Source organism: Leptonychotes weddellii, chromosome 1, assembly GCF_054177405.1.
Source record: "Leptonychotes weddellii isolate Sample4059 chromosome 1, ASM5417740v2, whole genome shotgun sequence".
In the NCBI taxonomy this organism is placed as follows: Eukaryota; Metazoa; Chordata; class Mammalia; order Carnivora; family Phocidae; genus Leptonychotes; species Leptonychotes weddellii.
Window position 1 is genome coordinate 167,603,360 of NC_138369.1, and position 17,691 is coordinate 167,621,050.

Below are 17,691 nucleotides of genomic sequence, written 5' to 3' on the forward strand. Positions count from 1 at the left end.
GTAAAAAGCAATAATAAGACAATAAAATTAAGTTACCTAAAATACAGTAAATCTATAGGAGAGAATATTTGTGTAGTCATTGACACCATGTTTTCTGGGATTATTAGTGAGAAAGGAATACACTTCAGATGTAATTTGGTTAATAAAAGCTATATACAAAACTGTTGATAGTATATCAGTTTTCTGTTTTAAAAAAAAGCAAACAGGTAGACTACATTAGCAAAAATCCTAGAAGAACAGTAGTAAAGCATATATCGTGGTTCTCTTCAGGTGACAGGATTGTAAATAATTTCCACTGCTATAGTTTTTCTCCCATTTTTCAAAATGTTTTATGAAAACACATTATTTCCTTAGGAAGATTTTACAAGTAAATAAAAGTAAAAAATGAAGAAAAAAATTGACAACAGTGACCTACTTTTCCTTTTTCAAAGACCGGGCTTTTATAACCCCAAACATCTCTTTTTCTAACCCTCTAAACCATGTCCACTGCAGTAACATCAAGAATAAAAATTGTCTTTGGAACAAAGGAAGTCATTGTGCAATTTTGATTATCCCAATTAATTCAACAGATTCCTGATGTTTCTGGTATAGTGTGTCAGATTTAAGATTTAAGATCTTTTATCAGGGCAAACCAACCTCCTTAATGTTTTCTCTGCCTAATGTGCCCATTAAAACCAAGACACAAATCAGCACCCAGAGGGATTGCTTTAGTCCTCATGGTCAGAGGAATATGTGCAGTCACTTGATGTTTATGACAAGTTGATTATTTTGTCCATGAATCTAAGATCCTCAGATGTTACCCATAGCCATCCTCAATAGTTTTAATGCCAGAGTTATTTTGATACACCAAGGAAATTTACAAACATCCCTTTGGATTTTCTATCCTGGCAAAGAGTTCCTGTCCCCTTTGTTTGTTTGTTTGTTTGTTTTATTTGGAGAAGGAGAGTAGAGAAGCCTCATTTTGAAAGGACCAAGAAAACCACCCTATTATCAGAGTCATCTTTGGCCGCACTCTGAATAGCTAGTCCCAGGATGGTTCAGGGGTGGTTTGCTCTTCCTGGGGCTGCTGGCATGCTCTAGTCAGGTGCTCATTAAATTACTCAAAAGTAGAGAAAAGACACATATTAACCTGAGCCTTTCTAGGGAGTAATGAGTATTTGGATAAAGACTGATCCTTGGAAGTCAACATTATGTCTGCCATGCCAGGCAGGGTGATTCTGTTTGGCAAAATTAAATCCTGCTGACCCGATACCTAATGTATTTGTTGTCAGCGCAAAGGTCCCATTCCCTTACCAAAAGCACAGTGCAAACTGTTTATGATCATTTCATTACAGATTGGAATTGTGGGACGGACTGGAGCAGGCAAATCAACACTTTCAAATTGTCTATTTAGAATTGTGGAAAGATCAGGAGGCAAAATTATTATCGATGGTATTGACATATCCACTATTGGACTTCATGACCTTCGGGGCAAACTTAATATTATTCCACAGGTAGAGTCTATTTTGTCAGTAGACTTTCTTAACTCCCTTTAGTTGATCTTCTTTTTTTTTAAATGTGTTCCTTCCAAGCATCCAAATTCATTTTTAGAAGCCAGAGCATTTGAATGTGTAATGAAAAATCACTACATAACTGAATCCTATTAAATACTCTTACTCTAAAACATTCTTCCTAAATGCATTTATCCATTTGAAAAACTGGTATGTTGCTCTAAGTTTCCTTCATAATAGTAAATGCAAACAAAATTTGAATGAAGAGATCAGACTGAAATGCCTTGGTATTTTTTGAAAGAAAAAAAATACTGAGGCTTTTGCCTAATTGGTAGAGGGAGTGTAGAATTTTGCCTCTTTGATTTGAAGTTTGAAAACATTTTAAAAGATGAAAAGAACAATAATTCAGTTAGATCATTTTTTTCAAGTCCTTTGATTTGTCTATCTATGGCATCAAAAGAACTTGATCATTAACAAATATGCAAATTGGCTCAAGAATATGCACCTACAGTCAAAGATGACTTATTCAGTTGAGTTTGAGAGATTTAAGCTGAGTATTTATGAGATACCTTTGTATTTACCTTGAAAAAATATCTTAAAATATAATCTCTTTTTCATATTGTTTAGACATATACTCGTATTCATGAATTTACTTCAAAAGCAAATTTGAATGAAATTCCGGCAGGGAAAAAAATTTAATGAAGAAAAGAGATATTAGTCGTTCCTCTCTTACAAATAAATACAGGTGTAGTAAAATACAGTTTCACCAGGCATGTTGGTGTATTGGAAAGAGCGTGACTTGTCCTATTCAAATTCTACTCAACCACTCACCTTCTGTGTGGCTTTGAACACGAGCTCTTTGGACCCTCCAGTTCAGTCTCTTTAAGTGGGGATATTGACTTCCATCTTTCTGAGTTGGTGTGCTGATTGATAATATTATATACATACTATAGTTTGCATTTATTCTGTTCTGTGTTCTCTCTCTGACTAAATGGCACCGATAGCACCTACCATCATCATTATTGTGGCTGATGTTGACATTGTTAATGAGAAGGAAAAAGAGGATCAGGAAATGTATAATGATTTAATCTCACTTACAGCTTACCCTGATTCTCTTCTGCTTTTGTTTTCAATATAAAGTGAATTTTGTAACTATTTAGGTTTGATCATTTTGCTTTTTATTTTCTGAATCTGATTTTTTAAAAAATGTATTTGTGCCTCATGAGACAGTAAGATTACTGGTGACAATTTTATTCTCTAGGATCCTGTTTTATTTTCTGGTACCCTTCAAATGAACCTGGATCCCCTAGACAAGTATTCCGATAGCGAGCTGTGGGAGGTGCTAGAACTGTGTCACTTAAAAGAGTTTGTGCAGTCCCTTCCCAAGAAGTTGCTGCATGAGATTACAGAGGGAGGTGAAAACCTCAGGTAAGCTGCTAAGAACAAAGCTTGGCCAAGTTACTCATTCCAAGGCTCCTTAGAAACTTTGAGTTAGCCTCAAAGAGAAGTCGCTCCTCCTGAGTCACCGAGGACCTCCTTTGGTCTGTTCAAAGTGCACGATTGCTGATTCCCTCTAGGGAAGAGGGACAAGGAATATAATGGTAACCACTGGCTGGGAAACCTCTGGTGAAGGAAAGAAGGGGGAAGAAAGGAACGATCCGGTATGGAAAGTTTGTTTAATTGACTCTTCTTTTGTGAAGACTCCTATTCAAATAGCTTTCTTCCTTAAAAATGTTGTAAGGACTCCTTTCTCCTTCATGGCTGTCTGATACCCAATGACAGTCCCTTTCACGTGGTCAGAGACCCAAGGAAAGTGAGCTAGGTCCCCTCAAGCCCTGCACTGCTTGACTTGGTCTCTCTGATTGCTCTCCTTACCTCTGTCTGTTTCTGCCACATTGGCCTCCTTGCTGGTTCCTGAATATGCCAGGCCAGCTCTTGCCTGCCTCAGGGATCTTGCACCCGCTGTTCCCTTTGCCGGGAACAAGTTTCCACTGGAAATCTGCGTGGCCCACTCTCCCCTTCCAAAGGGTCTTAAATTAAAATTAAATTAAATTAAAAGGCAACGCCCTCAGTCCAGTGAGGGTTTCTTTGGCAGGCCCATCTAAAATGTCCACCCCAGGCCCGCACTCTATACCCTCCCTTTTTGTGTGCTTGAATTCTTATTACGATGCATTTTACTCATGTATCATGTTTATTTTTTTCTGTCTTCCCACGAGAATGTAAACTCCACGTAGAGATTTTTGTCTCTTTTGACAAAATAAATATTTCTTGAACAAAAGAATGAATGAATATGTGACTTAGAAAGAGAGTGAGTAGTGATATAATCAGAATTTTAGAACAGGAAGTGTGTAACCATAAAGTCCACCGTAGAAATTACTTTACTTCTTTTTTTTTTTAACAGCGTTGGACAAAGGCAGCTTGTCTGTCTTGCTCGTGCTTTGCTTCGAAAAACAAAAATTCTCATCTTGGATGAGGCAACAGCCTCCATTGATTTTGAGACTGATAACTTGGTGCAGACCACAATCAGGAAAGAGTTCTCTGACTGTACCATCCTGACGATTGCTCATAGACTGCACTCTATCTTTGATTCAGATAGGTATGCTTTATTTGTTTTCAGAAACAAGACATATCTATATCTCCACAGGGATAGCCACTGAATATACCAAACAACTAATTGCCACTAATAAAGGATTGTATCCATACTGAGAGATACAAAATTTTCCTTAATAGTAGGAAACATATTTTCCAAACAATTAGAAGAATATGTTAATGCTAAAAGAATATTAGAAAACTGGAGGGGCGCCTGGGTGGCTCAGTTGGTTGGGCGACTGCCTTCGGCTCAGATCATGATCCTGGAGTCCCGGGATCGAGTCCCACATGGGGCTCCCATTTGGGGCGGAGCCTACTTCTCCCTCTGACCCTCTCCCCCTCTCATGCTATTTCTCACTCTCTCTCTCTCAAATAAATAAATAAATAAAATCTTTAAAAAAAAAAGAAAACTGGATATACTTCTTGAGTTCAGTAGTACCCATATTTTGTAGTGACATAACTCACACGGTAATTTACATTTTACATTAGCAAGAAAAACAAGGGTAAGCCGGAAAACTGATTAAGGTTACCTGACTGGATTCTTTTCACATTGCAGGGTACTTGTTCTAGACTCTGGAAGGATTACAGAATTTGAAACACCACAGAATTTGATATTCCAGAAAGGACTTTTCTTTGAAATGCTAACAGAAGCTGGAATACCAGAAGACTCAGTGACAAAATAATAAAAACTTTTAGCTATAGATTGATTATACTGAATAAAAAATAGATTCGTATTTTAAAAATAACAATGGGGAGAACCGGAAAACTGATTAAGGTTACCTGACTGGATTCTTTTCACATTGCAGGGTACTTGTTCTAGACTCTAGAAGGATTACAGAATTTGAAACACCACAGAATTTTATATTCCAGAAAGGACTTTTCTTTGAAATGCTAACAGACTGGAATACCAGAAGACTCAGTGACAAAATAATAAAAACTTTTAGCTATAGATTGATTATACTGAATAAAAAATAGATTCGTATTTTAAAAATAACAATGGGGAGAACCGCACAAAGGCAGGCCCCTGGCTACATGTTCGCATAAATACCAAAAAGCATCAGAGTTCCAACTATCCTGGGCTGCACCCAACCTTCTCTCTTACACTCATGCCCTCCGGAATATCTGCCTTCTCCACATTGCCCAAAGTACTACATGCCATGTATCCTTTAAGTCTCTGAGTTCATTCAGGAGTCATCTTCTCCGTGAAGGGTCCCTTGATTTCCCCCCTGCTCTCCGATCTGATCTAGCTGTCCCTTTTCTGTACTCACCATCCCCGTGTGCATACTGGTGTCATGACAGGGACCATACTCTTATTTTAATTATTTTAGTCTGTCTTCCCACTAGCTACTTGAAGGCAAGTACCCAGTGTCAGTCATCTTTGTATGTTGGGTTCCTAGCATAGTGATTTTCATCTAGTTGATACCCAACCAATGTTTGAAGAATTAATGACTTGGCATTTTCGAGTAATATAATACAGGTATTTATAGACAGACATAATACGTGTTGAGCTACTGTACAGTATATAAAATGATGGGGGAATCACAGAAAAAATATTAGGAGTTATTCAGTTGCTTTTTAGAAATAATATATTAACTGTATTTTATGGTATACTTTATTTTAAAATAATATTTTATAATATTTTTTACTACAGACTTTGAGTAAAAAACAGTACTTTCTATGCAACATTATTTTTGGCTGGATTAACCTCAGTGACTTAGGTATCAGATAGTATACATTCACAAGAAGATTGTTGGCTTGTAATACTGATCATATTTTGAAGGACTTTTTAACTGTTTTATGTAATAGAAGCAATATTATTTCTTGAATTGCCCTTCAAATTTGAAGTATTCAAATTTAGTGGCATTTTCCTTTTAAGATGATTTTAATAAAATGTTTTAACATGTTCTTGAAGACCTATCAACTGTTTCTTTTATTCACCTTTTCTCCTTCCTGTGCATAACCATGTACAACCTACCTTCATCCCCTACAGGTATTTATGAAAAGTTGCCTGAAGTTATAAAACCCTATATTATCTAAAGCCTCCTCCCATTAGAATCTAAGCCACTAGAAGTGTTATCCTTTCTTTACAATCCCTGAAGTGCCTATCAGTATGTTTTGTACTCAGTAAATAATGAATAAAATATCTGTTGAATTCCATTAAGAAAGGGATCTAAACTCCAACAAATGGTGCTGGGAAAATCGGACAGCTACCTGCAGAAGAACTGGATCACTTTCTTACACTATGCACAAAAATAAACTCTAAATGGATTTTTTAAAAAGACCTAAATGTGAGACCTAAAACCATAAAACTCCTAGAAGAAAACATAGTAGTTTCTTTAACACTGGCCTACCAACATTTTTCTAGGTATGTCTCCTTAGGCAGGGAAACAAAAGCAAAAATAAACTATTGGGACTATATCAAAATAAAAAGCCTCTGCACAGTGAAGGAAACCATCAACAAAACGACACAGCAACCTACCGAATGGGAGAAGATATTTGCAAATGATATATCAGATAAGGGGTTAATACTCAAAATATATAAAGAACTTTTACAACTCAACACTCAAATCAAGTAATTCAATTAAAAAGGGGAAGAGGACCTGAATTGACATTTTCCCAAAAAGGACATAGACCTGGCCAACAGACACATGAAAAGAGGCTCAACATCCCTCATCATCAGGGAAATGCAAAACAAAGCTAGAGTGCGATATCACCTCACATCTGTCAGAATGGTTAACATCAAAAAGACAAGAAATAATGAGTGTTGGCAAGCATGTGGAGAAAAAGGAACCTTATGCACTGTTGGTGGGAATGCAAATTGGTACAGCCACTGTGGAGAACAGAATGGAGATTCCTCGAAAAATTAAAAATAGAATTACCGTATCATCCAGTAATTTTCCTACTAGGTATTTACCCCCCAAAACCCGAAAGTGCTAATTTGAAAAGATATATGCACCCCTATGTTTTTGTAGCATATAGTCTTCCAGTGTTTTCATTATCAATAACCAAGATATAGAAGCAACCCAAGAGTCCACTGATAGATGAAAGGATAAAGGAGATATATATAATGGAATATCACCCAGCCATATAAAAAATGAGATTTTGCCATGTGCAACAACATGGCTGGGAGGGTATAATGCTAAGTGAAAGAAGTCAGTCAGAGAAGGACAAAGACCACATGATTTCACTCATATGTGGAAGTTAAGAAAGAAAACAAAGATGAGAAGAGAAATTTAAAAAAAAAGAAAAAGATTCAAATACAGAGAACAAACTGGTGGTTGCCAGAGGGGTGGTGGGTAGGGGGATGGCTGAAATAGGTAAAGGGGATTCAGAGGGCACTTACTGTGATAAGCACTGAGTCATGCAGAGCATTATTGAATCATCATACTGTACATTTGAAATTAATATAACACTGTATGTTAACTATACTTGAATTAAAATAAAAGAGAGGGATCTAGATATTTCATTGTTAAAAGGTTATGTTTTAGCCTCTTTACACCTATAGTAAATCAACCAGAGACTCTCTGTAATTTATTTTTTTAATTTATTATTTTTTGAGACCCTCTGTAATTTAAAAAATCTAATGGGGGCGGCGCCTGGGTGGCTCAGTCGTTAAGAGTCTGCCTTCGGCTCAGGTCACGGTCCCAGGGTCCTGGGATCGAGCCCCGCATCGGGCTCCCTGCTCGGCGGAGAGCCTGCTTCTACTTCTCCTGCTCCCCCTGCTTGTGTTCCCTCTCTCGCTGTGTCTCTCTCTCTCTGTCAAATGAATAAATAAAATCTTTAAAAAAAAAAATCTGATGGAAATCGACAGAAGCCTGGATAAATTATAGTATAGTCACAGAGTGGAACTCTATACAGCTATGAGAATGAATGAACAACAGCTACAGGCAACAGCATGGATGAATCTCATGAATGTGTTGAGTGAAAGAAGCCAACCACAAAAAAATATTAGTATGTGATTCTATAACTCTGTACAAAAGTTTTTTAGAAAGGAAAACTGGTCTATAGTACTATTAGAAGTCAGGATACTGGCTCTTCTTGGTAAGGAAGGAGGGGTAAAGTTTGAAGGGGTACACCGGTGGGCTTCTGCAATAATGATTATATTCTGTTTCTTGATCTGGGCCCGAGTATTGGTTCAGTTTGTGAAAATTCATCAAGCTGTATACTTAGGATATGTGCAGTTTTATATATACATATACAGATATATGTATAACATATAATATACTTAAAGAGAAAAATAAAGCAAAAATAAAATAAACATCAAAAATGTAATATTATATATAACTGATGGAATCCTTAAATTCTACTCCTGAAACCAATATTACACTATATGTTAACTAACTAGAATTAAAATAAAAACAAACAAAAAAGACTAAGCCAAAATTACTCAAAGATAATTTCGTCATGTTTTAAGAAGCTATATGTTACTATAGTAACACTGTATGTTAACTAACTAGAATTTGAGTAAAAACAAAAAAAAAGACTAAGCCAAAAGTACTCAAAGATAATTTTGTCATGTTTTAAGAAATTAATATTACATTTTCATTTCAATTATGTTCACCAAGGTTATTCAATCACTGAAGTACACTGGAAGCAAAGTGCAGGGTACTCAATATGACTGGATTACAGAGAGGTAGTTCATTTGAATTTTGTAAAAAGAAAACACCTTTAGTCAATGATTGATTTGTTTAAAGATATTAACTACTAAATATATTAAGAAAATAGTGATTATAATTTCAATGTGTAGAAATATTTACCTTAGCTGATAGAAGGAAAATGCTAAGCAGGATTAAGTTGAATTCTTTTAGGGATAATGATATTTATTGAAAGCATACCATATGCCTGTAATGTGCAAGGCATTGGAATCTTTTGTTACTTCAGTCTTCACTAAAGAATATAAGAAAGGTATTATCTACCCCATTTTGTCAAAAATAAGATTTCAAGAGGATCTTGGCCAAATATGTAGAATCCAGGTCTACATGGTGAGAAAATTGATGGTCTTTCCAGTTCCTACTAATATGTCTCATTCCTGGGAGAGCCAGTTAAAAAGAGTCTGGTGGTTAAAAATGGGGGAGAAAGATTTTAAACCAATAGCTTTGTAAGCATAGTAAATGGAATTAAAGTTTGGGGACAGGCTGCTTTTTCAAATATATCATTAGCTTGAACCATATGAAATAGCCATTTTTGTAGGTCAAAATGGTTTAATAATGGCAATTTCATATACTTTTAAACATAGCTTTGATGTCAAACAGTATTATGAAGACATATGCTATATTTTAATACACAAATAATTATAACTGATCTGTAGGGGCTTTTAGGAAAAATAATCAAGAAAAATAAAATAAAATATAGTAAGTTAGAGAGTTCAGGATCTTGGGACAGGGTGCCTGTGTTACAGCCCACTCCCACCACTTTCCGATTGTGTAAACTGGGGCAAGTTTACTTACTCCTCTGGGCTTACTTGGGAGTAACAGTTTTATCTACCTCCTAAAGTTTTTGAAAATTAAATCAATAACATGTAACACTTAGGACAGTGTCTGGCATGTAGAAAACATTCAATGGCATATTAGCTATTATCTAAATATCAACAGTCACAGCTCCTGTAATTGTAGTCTCATATTTACAAACATCATGGAACACACTGTTGAGTGAATAAAAAGGACAAAATCGAGGCAATGTTTACAAAAGTCTATTCTATACACAGCAATTTTGGGATAACTGGAGATTAAGATCCAGTCCCCAGTGGTACACAATATAGTATCATATTGTTATCAGGTTATTATTTTATGTCACTTGAGAAGGTACCAGTCTAGACAGATCTAGTTCCTTCTGGTTTTCCTAATTCGCATCTTGCTAGCTGTCATTTTGCAAGCACGTGGGCCATCTGTAGAATCCTGAAATCAAGACTTATGGCTATCCTGTAAGCTACATTTTTCTAAATGTGCTTATAGAGATGAAAGGTATCTAGGTAATTCATGTGACTGCTCTGCGGCTGAATTAATAAGGTAATGAGTATGAATGGGGAAAAGGCTGACTGGCTTCTCCACGATTGCTGGCGAGGTAATCAGAGTTGCTCGCTTGTTATGTATAGATTGGCCAGGCTGAGCACACAGTTAGTTACACAGTTGATCAAAGCTAGGAATCTTTTATCTCCTGGGCATGGCACAAAGAACAAAATAAATGTGAATAGACCTAGGAGTAAAATGTAAAAATAGGTCATAACTTGAGAAATATTTGTGATATTTATAAAAAAAAAATCTGAAAGATTTGACAAATATTTGCTCCACAATGTTTAGAAAGAAAATACCACACATGCATTGTTTTGTGTGTGCCAACGGAAGTGATATAGGATCAGTTTTTGAAGTCATGCTTCAAAAATGTAACTCATCTTTAATATACTTATGAATGACCATTGGTTTATTGCCAATATGTGTAGTAGAAAATGTCATGTGCAAAAACCCATTGCTTTATCCCCAGTATCATGTCTGCATTCCAAGAAGAAAGGAATGGTGAGGAACAAGACATTTAATAGCACAAACGTGTAAGCTTAAAAAAGGGAGGGGGGTGGTGCCTGGGTGGATCAGTCTGTTGAGCGTCTGCGTTCTGCTCAGGGCATGACATAAATGATTTGGAATGAGTGACAGCGGAGTACAAACAGGAGCTAGGTATACATATTGATAACACTTCAGTTGCCACTAATTCCCTCTGAACACCTGCTTTTAGCTCTGTTCTGAGCCTTTGTGCAACATTCTCCTGGTATTACAGAACAGCCATCTGCTTTCCCTGTATTACCATATCAGTGATTCCACAGAGGTAATGGATATGAATTAATGTTGACCATGATGTGTAAAGTCCTGTTGTTTCATGTATTTTGTCTGATTATTTAGTCAAATGAGTTCCTTCTTATTCCATCTTGGCCAAAAACAGAAGTCCAACAAATGACACTTTGGCCAAATGTTTAACCCTATAGTAAGGGTCATAAGTTTAAAAGCAGAAGGAAGAAAAGGAAAACAAAGAAAGAAGGGTAAACAACTAAGGGGTTTATTTTTATGTTTTTATTTTTTATTTTTTTAAGTAATTTCTTTTTTTTTTTAAAGATTTTATTTATTTATTTGAGAGAGAGAATGAGATAGAGAGAGCATGAGAGGGGGGAGGGTCAGAGGGAGAAGCAGACTTCCTGCTGAGCAGGGAGCCCGATGCGGGACTTGATCCCAGGACTCCAGGATCATGACCTGAGCCGAAGACAGCCGCTTAACCAACTGAGCCACCCAGGCGCCCTATTTTTTTAAGTAATTTCTATGCCTAAACCTTGAGATCAAGAGTTGTATGCTCTACCAACTGAGCCAGCCAGGACCCCCTGTGGGGTTTATTTTTCTTAAGTAGAAAGAAGTCCTCTCAAGGTAGAGAGGACAAAGCTGGCCAGGGTGGTTCCATAACACCACCAGGCTACTTTTGTCTTTTGCTCAAACATCATCCATAGCACATCTTGGTTGGTAGTTGCAAAAACCCATTGCTTTATCCCCAGCATCATGTCTGCATTCCAAGAAGAAAGGAATGGTGAGGAACAAGACATTTAATAGCACAAACGTGTAAGCTTAAAAAAGGGAGGGGGCTGGTGCCTGAGTGGATCAGTCGGTTGAGCGTCTGCGTTCTGCTCAGGGCATGATCCCAGAGTCCTGGAATCGAGCCCCGCATCAGGTCCCTGCTCAGCGGGGAGTCTGCTTCTCCCTCTCCCTCTGCCTGCCTGCCTGCCCACCTACTTGTGATCTCTCTCTGTCAAATAGATAAATAAAACCTTAAAAAAAAAAAAAAAGCCTGTGGGGTTTCTATCTACTGATTTATGCTTACATCTCAGTGGTCAGAATTGTATCACTAGCCACCTCTAGCTGCAGAGGAGGCTGGGAAACAGTTTTTAAAGCAGTGGATGTTGCTGCTCTAAACAACACAAGTAAGAATGAATAGAAAAGATACTGCAGTAGCATTTAGCAGATTCTGCCATAACTACTTTTTGCCACAAAGTCTTTTTCAAGACTTACCTCAGCAAAATAACTTGAGTTTAGCAAACTGGGAGACAGAGGAAGAGTAGCGATTACAACTAACTGAGATCCAGATTCCAATTTCCAATTCTATGTAGGCCATGTTCGATGATTTAAGGTAAATGGATGAACTCTTAACAGGAGAAATGTGTGTGTGTTTATGTGATATACATATGTTAACAAAGTTACAAGGAGGTCTTTTACGTAAGCCAAATGATAGTTAATTCAATGAGGTGTAAAAAAAACAGCATTTGGTCCTGCTTTAACACCCAAGTAATGTCAATTTTTTTTTTACTTCATGTCTGTTAATTCATATTACAAATTAAGTAAATGCTTTACCAAGGCAAATTTACTTTCTTTCATACTTCATCAGGAGAATTTTCAATAACTTGCAGAAACCTGAGAACTACAGAATCAGGAGCTTGAGAATTTTAGCTAAAATAATAATCTATTTTATTGTGGCATTTTCTTACAAGCCCACATAAATTGCAAGTCACTGAACTTCTTTGCTTATTTCCTTATCTTTCTAGCATAGCCATTTGTAATATTGAGTATTTTCTTTGCACTAGGTACTCACAAAAACCAATGAATTAGTCAGAAGTGTAAGGGACTAAATAGCATTATCAAAATCTGTAATTTTAATATCATCAGCTAAATAAGAAGTCTTTCATGGATACCACCCAGTAGTTTAGTAATCGGTACTATGGGGTTGTATTATGTGATGGATAAAGCAGCACAGCACTGCGTTTGAGCATGGATTGGATTTAAATCCTGATTTTGCCACTTATTAGCTGTATAATCCTGGGGAAATTTCTTGACACATCTGTGCCTTAATTTCCCTATCTGAAAATGGGGATAATAGTACCTACTCATAAGTTTGCTAGAACAAAACTAAATTGGTTTTCACTAAAACTTTTTTAAAAATATTTTAATTTATTTACTTATTTGAGAGAGAGTGAGAAGGGGGTAGGGGCAGAGGGAGAGGGGGAAGCAGGCTCCCCACTGAGCAGGGAGCCCGACACAAGGCTTGATCCCAGGACCCTGAGATTATGACCTGGGCCGAAGGCAGTCGCTTAACTAAACCACCCAGGCACCCCATCACTAAAACACTTAGAACAGTACTGGTACATAATTAGCACTCTATTATCTGTTGGTCAACAAATTAATCCAAAACTTAGTGGCTTAAACAACAAAAATATATTGTAGTTTCCATGGGCCAGGAATCCACTTAGCTGGACTATTCTGGTTTAAGTCTCTCATGAGATTATACTTAAACTTCAACCATGGCCACATTATCTGAAGGAAGAGAGGGCTCGCTTTTGAGAAGGCGCTCACAGCTGGAAGGTGGTGCTGTCCGCTGGGGTGCTTATTCACCATGTACCTCTCATCATTAGCAGGGAGTCACCAAATCTTGCCCAAAGTCAAGGGAAGATCACAAAAGGAGATGAATACCAGAAAATGGGTCATTGGAGGCTACAATGGAGGCTGCCTACCCTCAATGGGGTACTGTGTTTTTGTTGGTTAAATAAACTAAATATGGGAGTGTCACTATATTTCCTCATTTGAGTCCCTCAGCAATGGTGGTTAGAAAAACTATGAAGGAATCACAGGAACTATTGGAAAGTCAAGTCTACTATATTTAAGGGCTCATCTGAAAAGACTATATTAATCAAATGAATTTCTTTAGATATATAAAATATGTATATATAGTTTTTGTCCAAAGAGTAAGACAAACTTTATTAGAAAATTATGAAGTATTACTGAATCAACCAAAGGATTACAGTAGGATTATTCACTAACTATAGATTAATTTAGGTCTTTGCTCCATTATAGTCAAAGGTCATGAATTGGTATTCAGAATTCCGGAGCTACTGTTCATATGATACAGGAACTGTCACTTCTAAATTAGGAAAATAAATGGAAAAGGATACAAGCAACCCCAGAGTCAGGATGCAGGGGAGCGGGCAATAGCTGCTGAGCTCACATACATGAGCATCACAGCAGCTGTCCCTGCTTCCCTTTTCACTTATAAACCTCAAATATGTACTCTGGCCTAGCTGTGAATGGAAGAGAAAGGACACAGTTTAAAAAACAAACTGCAAAGTGGTATTTATTTACATTAAAATGTGAATTACCTGTATACACACAATTTGAAGAGGCACAATCTGTTATGCACAATAACTATATAATCTTCCGAAATGTCATACACAGTAGCATCTGTGAAGTCAGTGGTTGGAGTGAAAACACAGTACCGAAACATTCCTGATACAAAATAAATTACTCATTCACATATTCTAATCATACAACAGTTAATATTTAAAAAGTTAATGCACTTCAAAAAACACTAGTTACATGTACAACCAGAATGTATTGTTTTATGAAAAATGTCTTAAGATTATTAGGCATAAATGATCCCTTTCGGGATCCCTTTCTCTCTTAAATAAATAAACTACATTGATTTCAAGACCATTTTTATATAGGCCCCTAACATATGACTGACAGACATTACTTCGCATTTTTAAAGGTGTACCTATACTAGAGAATATGCTAAACTATTGCCCCCAAATTCCAACACTGCCATCCTATTTTTCAGACACATTTAAATTCCAATTTTAGTATATGAGATTAGCTGCCCCGTTCTGCAAATGGTTTCCACTAAAAAGTGATAACAGATCTTCCTGAACTATCTCATGTATTTGAGAGAGTCAAGGCTTTTTTTAAAAATGTTAAAATGCTTTAGGTTAAAGCTGATAATATAAGTGGAGATTTTGATAGATTGAACACTTTTCTCTTAAGACCTTTGCAAAAAGATCTTTTCCAATTCTAAAATCTATTAAAGATTCATATCAAGTCCAAGAGAACACTGGAATATTTTCATAACGCAGTGAAGGATTCATCTTTGGCATTTCTCTGTTAGTTCTAAAATAAAATATGTCAACAAACATTTTTTATTTTTCTATCTACTTACTAGACATTCTGTACACAAAACTATGTGATTGAAATTGTGTTTTAACAGCAATCTCATTGCTGACCTTTTTTTTTTTTAGATCTGCAAAAAATATTAACATTCAGCTTTTTATTCTCAGAAGCTGAAATGTTTTGATGTTGCTGAAATGAGTTTGCTTAGTTCTGTTTTTCAGTGATTGGAAATTCAACATCCTTTAAATTCAACAACAGATAAAACAGACATACTTTTTACATTAACAAAAATGTTGACCAGAATGTAATCTTTGAATATTAATATGAAGCATGCATGCATTAAGAAAAAAAAAAAAGTCTTCAAATATGGCCATCACAGAAATATAACTGCTTGCTACATTTTCTTTCTTGGTCCCTGTAGCATTTCTAAAAGGAAACAAACAAAAACAAAACGAAACTGCTACAAATGCTGATTTGTAGAAATTCTTCCACATTGCCTCCCACATTAGATTGCCACATTATTTCCAATATTCAAAATTTTTTTACTCGCAACACATACTAACCTTAAGGCTAAAAACAGTCCAAGTGTGACTACTGTAAAATGATAGTGGGAAACAACAATAAGGATTTTACAACTGAGCACATTTTCCTCATTCAAAACCAATATGGGGAAAAATCTCAGTAAAAACTGAATCAAATATGATTTGATAGTTCAAATGCAAGCTACATTCTCCAGGGCTTACTGAAAATAAACAAAGAAACAAAAACAAAAACATAAATACTGTAGCTAATTACTGGTACTAGTGTCTGCAAAGGTCTTGGGTAACAAAAAAGAGCTAGTAATGATGGCTTTATTGTGACATTAAGACGTGTAGAATGAAGTTATTTATTCCCCACTGTTTTCTAACCAGGCAGAATCATGGAAATCCAAGCAGAGAATGATGCATAGCAACTGAAGGAACTGGAGTATAAATTGGTTACGTTTACTGTCTGGTATTGAAACATCTGAATAAATCTACAACTATTTTAGAAAGAAAGTAAGTTGATACAATAAGTAATTTTAAAAATCTGGAGAATGCAGATTATGTAAATAGGACACATAATTGAATTTGTGAAAGTAAATTTATTTATGGCAGTTACTGAACATTATATATATATGCAGCTTATATTACTAATACTGCTATCTCCCAGCCAATGTAAAAACCTCACACCAATACTGTCCTTCAAGTAGAGTTCAAACTAATAGTTACATGTGATAACCAAGCAAATCAATTACCAGCTCCTGCTAATACAATTTAGTAAGAACTGGGAATTGTAATACTGGTACTAGGCAATGTTTACAGAATGTAATTTTAAGTGCATATGGTTATCTACTTCCAGATTCCAGAAAACAAAACCACCCATGCTCCTATAACAGTTTTACTTCAATTCTATCATTTTAAAAGTATTTGTTGGAGTGAGATCTCTCTGAAACCAAATAGGATCAATCTGGTCACATTTAATCCTAAAACAAAATGTTATGTAAAATTCTGTGTATCTAAATGTTACCTTTCAGGTAAATTTCTGAGATATTTTAGAGATTTTTCTTTATTGGAGGAGGTGGTCTGATAAGGAGGAAGAGCTCATCAGACAATCACAAATAATCATCCCTCCATAATTCAGTTGAAGTTGGTCTTTTGTAAATGCTTACTGGGAATTTCTAAAGCACTGACTTGGAGAGGCCAGGAGCCTCCATCAATCCCTGCTTGGATAGCCACTCCTGTCACCACTGCCAGGTCAGGGTCTACAGAAGTGTTGGGATCCTTTCCAAAGAACTCCTGAATGACTTGGCGGATTCGAGGAATACGAGTAGAACCCCCAACCAAAACCACCTCATCAATCTCAGTCTTTTCCAGGTGGCCTTCTTTTAATACTTGCTGAATGGGTACAAGTATTTTCTGGAAGAGATCTTCATTAAGGGTGTCAAAGAGCTTCCGTGATATTTCTGTTTCAAATAACACCTGACTTTCTCCGCTTTTCTTTTCAGAAAGGCCAGCTCCAAACACACTGTTCACATGGTGGCCATCAGTGGGAGAAAATCTGTCCTTTGGCAGTTCAGTGTCACTACTCTGAGGCTCCTTCTTGTCCTTTTCCTCCACTGTTAGTAATACCGACAATTGAGCAGACTGATGAAGAGTCAGATTTAATTTGACCATTTCCACAGCTTGTCTTAATCTGTGAATTTCCTCTTTCCTAGAGGGTAGAAAGCCATACGTTTGATAGATCTGTTTATATAAATACTGAAGCAGTCTTTGATTGAAGTCTTGTCCTCCAAGTTTATTGTTTCCTAAGTTAAAAATAAAAAGGCGTATGTTATATTTATGTATTTGTACGCGTATATGCATATACATGTCTGTGTAGTATGTATGAAAATGATATAATGAATAACAAATCTCTTGCTTAATGTACTTAACTAATTAGATTTTATTCATACAAAGACTGATTAAAAATAATTGGATTAAAGTAATTTTAACTCAAATGTATATTATTAAAAAACACTGCATATCGGGCGCCTGGGTGGCTCAGTCGTTAAGCGTCTGCCTTCACAGGTCATGATCCCATGGTCCTGGGATCGAGTCCCACATCAAGCTCCCTGCTCCGCAGGAAGCCTGCTTCTC

General features: G+C 36.3%; 2 protein-coding genes across 7 annotated transcripts in view; one reads left to right on the forward strand and one right to left on the reverse strand.

The window, feature by feature from the left end:
* LOC102742235 (multidrug resistance-associated protein 1-like) overlaps nucleotides 1-6,850 on the forward strand; it is a 90,921-nt gene extending 84,071 nt beyond the window's left edge. For 5 of the 6 annotated variants that reach the window (XM_081798747.1, XM_081798770.1, XM_081798737.1 and 2 more), the window contains 4 exons: nucleotides 1,335-1,493; nucleotides 2,752-2,918; nucleotides 3,892-4,086; nucleotides 4,636-6,850. In XM_081798747.1, the coding sequence (XP_081654873.1) occupies nucleotides 1,335-1,493; nucleotides 2,752-2,918; nucleotides 3,892-4,086; nucleotides 4,636-4,762 (648 nt within the window). In that variant the 3' untranslated portion in view covers nucleotides 4,763-6,850. The remainder of the gene's footprint in view (nucleotides 1-1,334; nucleotides 1,494-2,751; nucleotides 2,919-3,891; nucleotides 4,087-4,635) is intronic. The other variant, XR_014138724.1, reaches the window with a different exon arrangement.
* A 7,348-nt stretch (nucleotides 6,851-14,198) lies between these two features.
* The window catches only part of HSPA13 (heat shock protein family A (Hsp70) member 13), a 12,986-nt gene continuing 9,493 nt past the window's right edge, over nucleotides 14,199-17,691 (reverse strand). Inside the window, exon 5 of the mRNA XM_006727653.3 lies at nucleotides 14,199-17,360. Within this exon, the coding sequence (XP_006727716.1) occupies nucleotides 16,693-17,360 (668 nt within the window). The 3' untranslated portion in view covers nucleotides 14,199-16,692. The remainder of the gene's footprint in view (nucleotides 17,361-17,691) is intronic.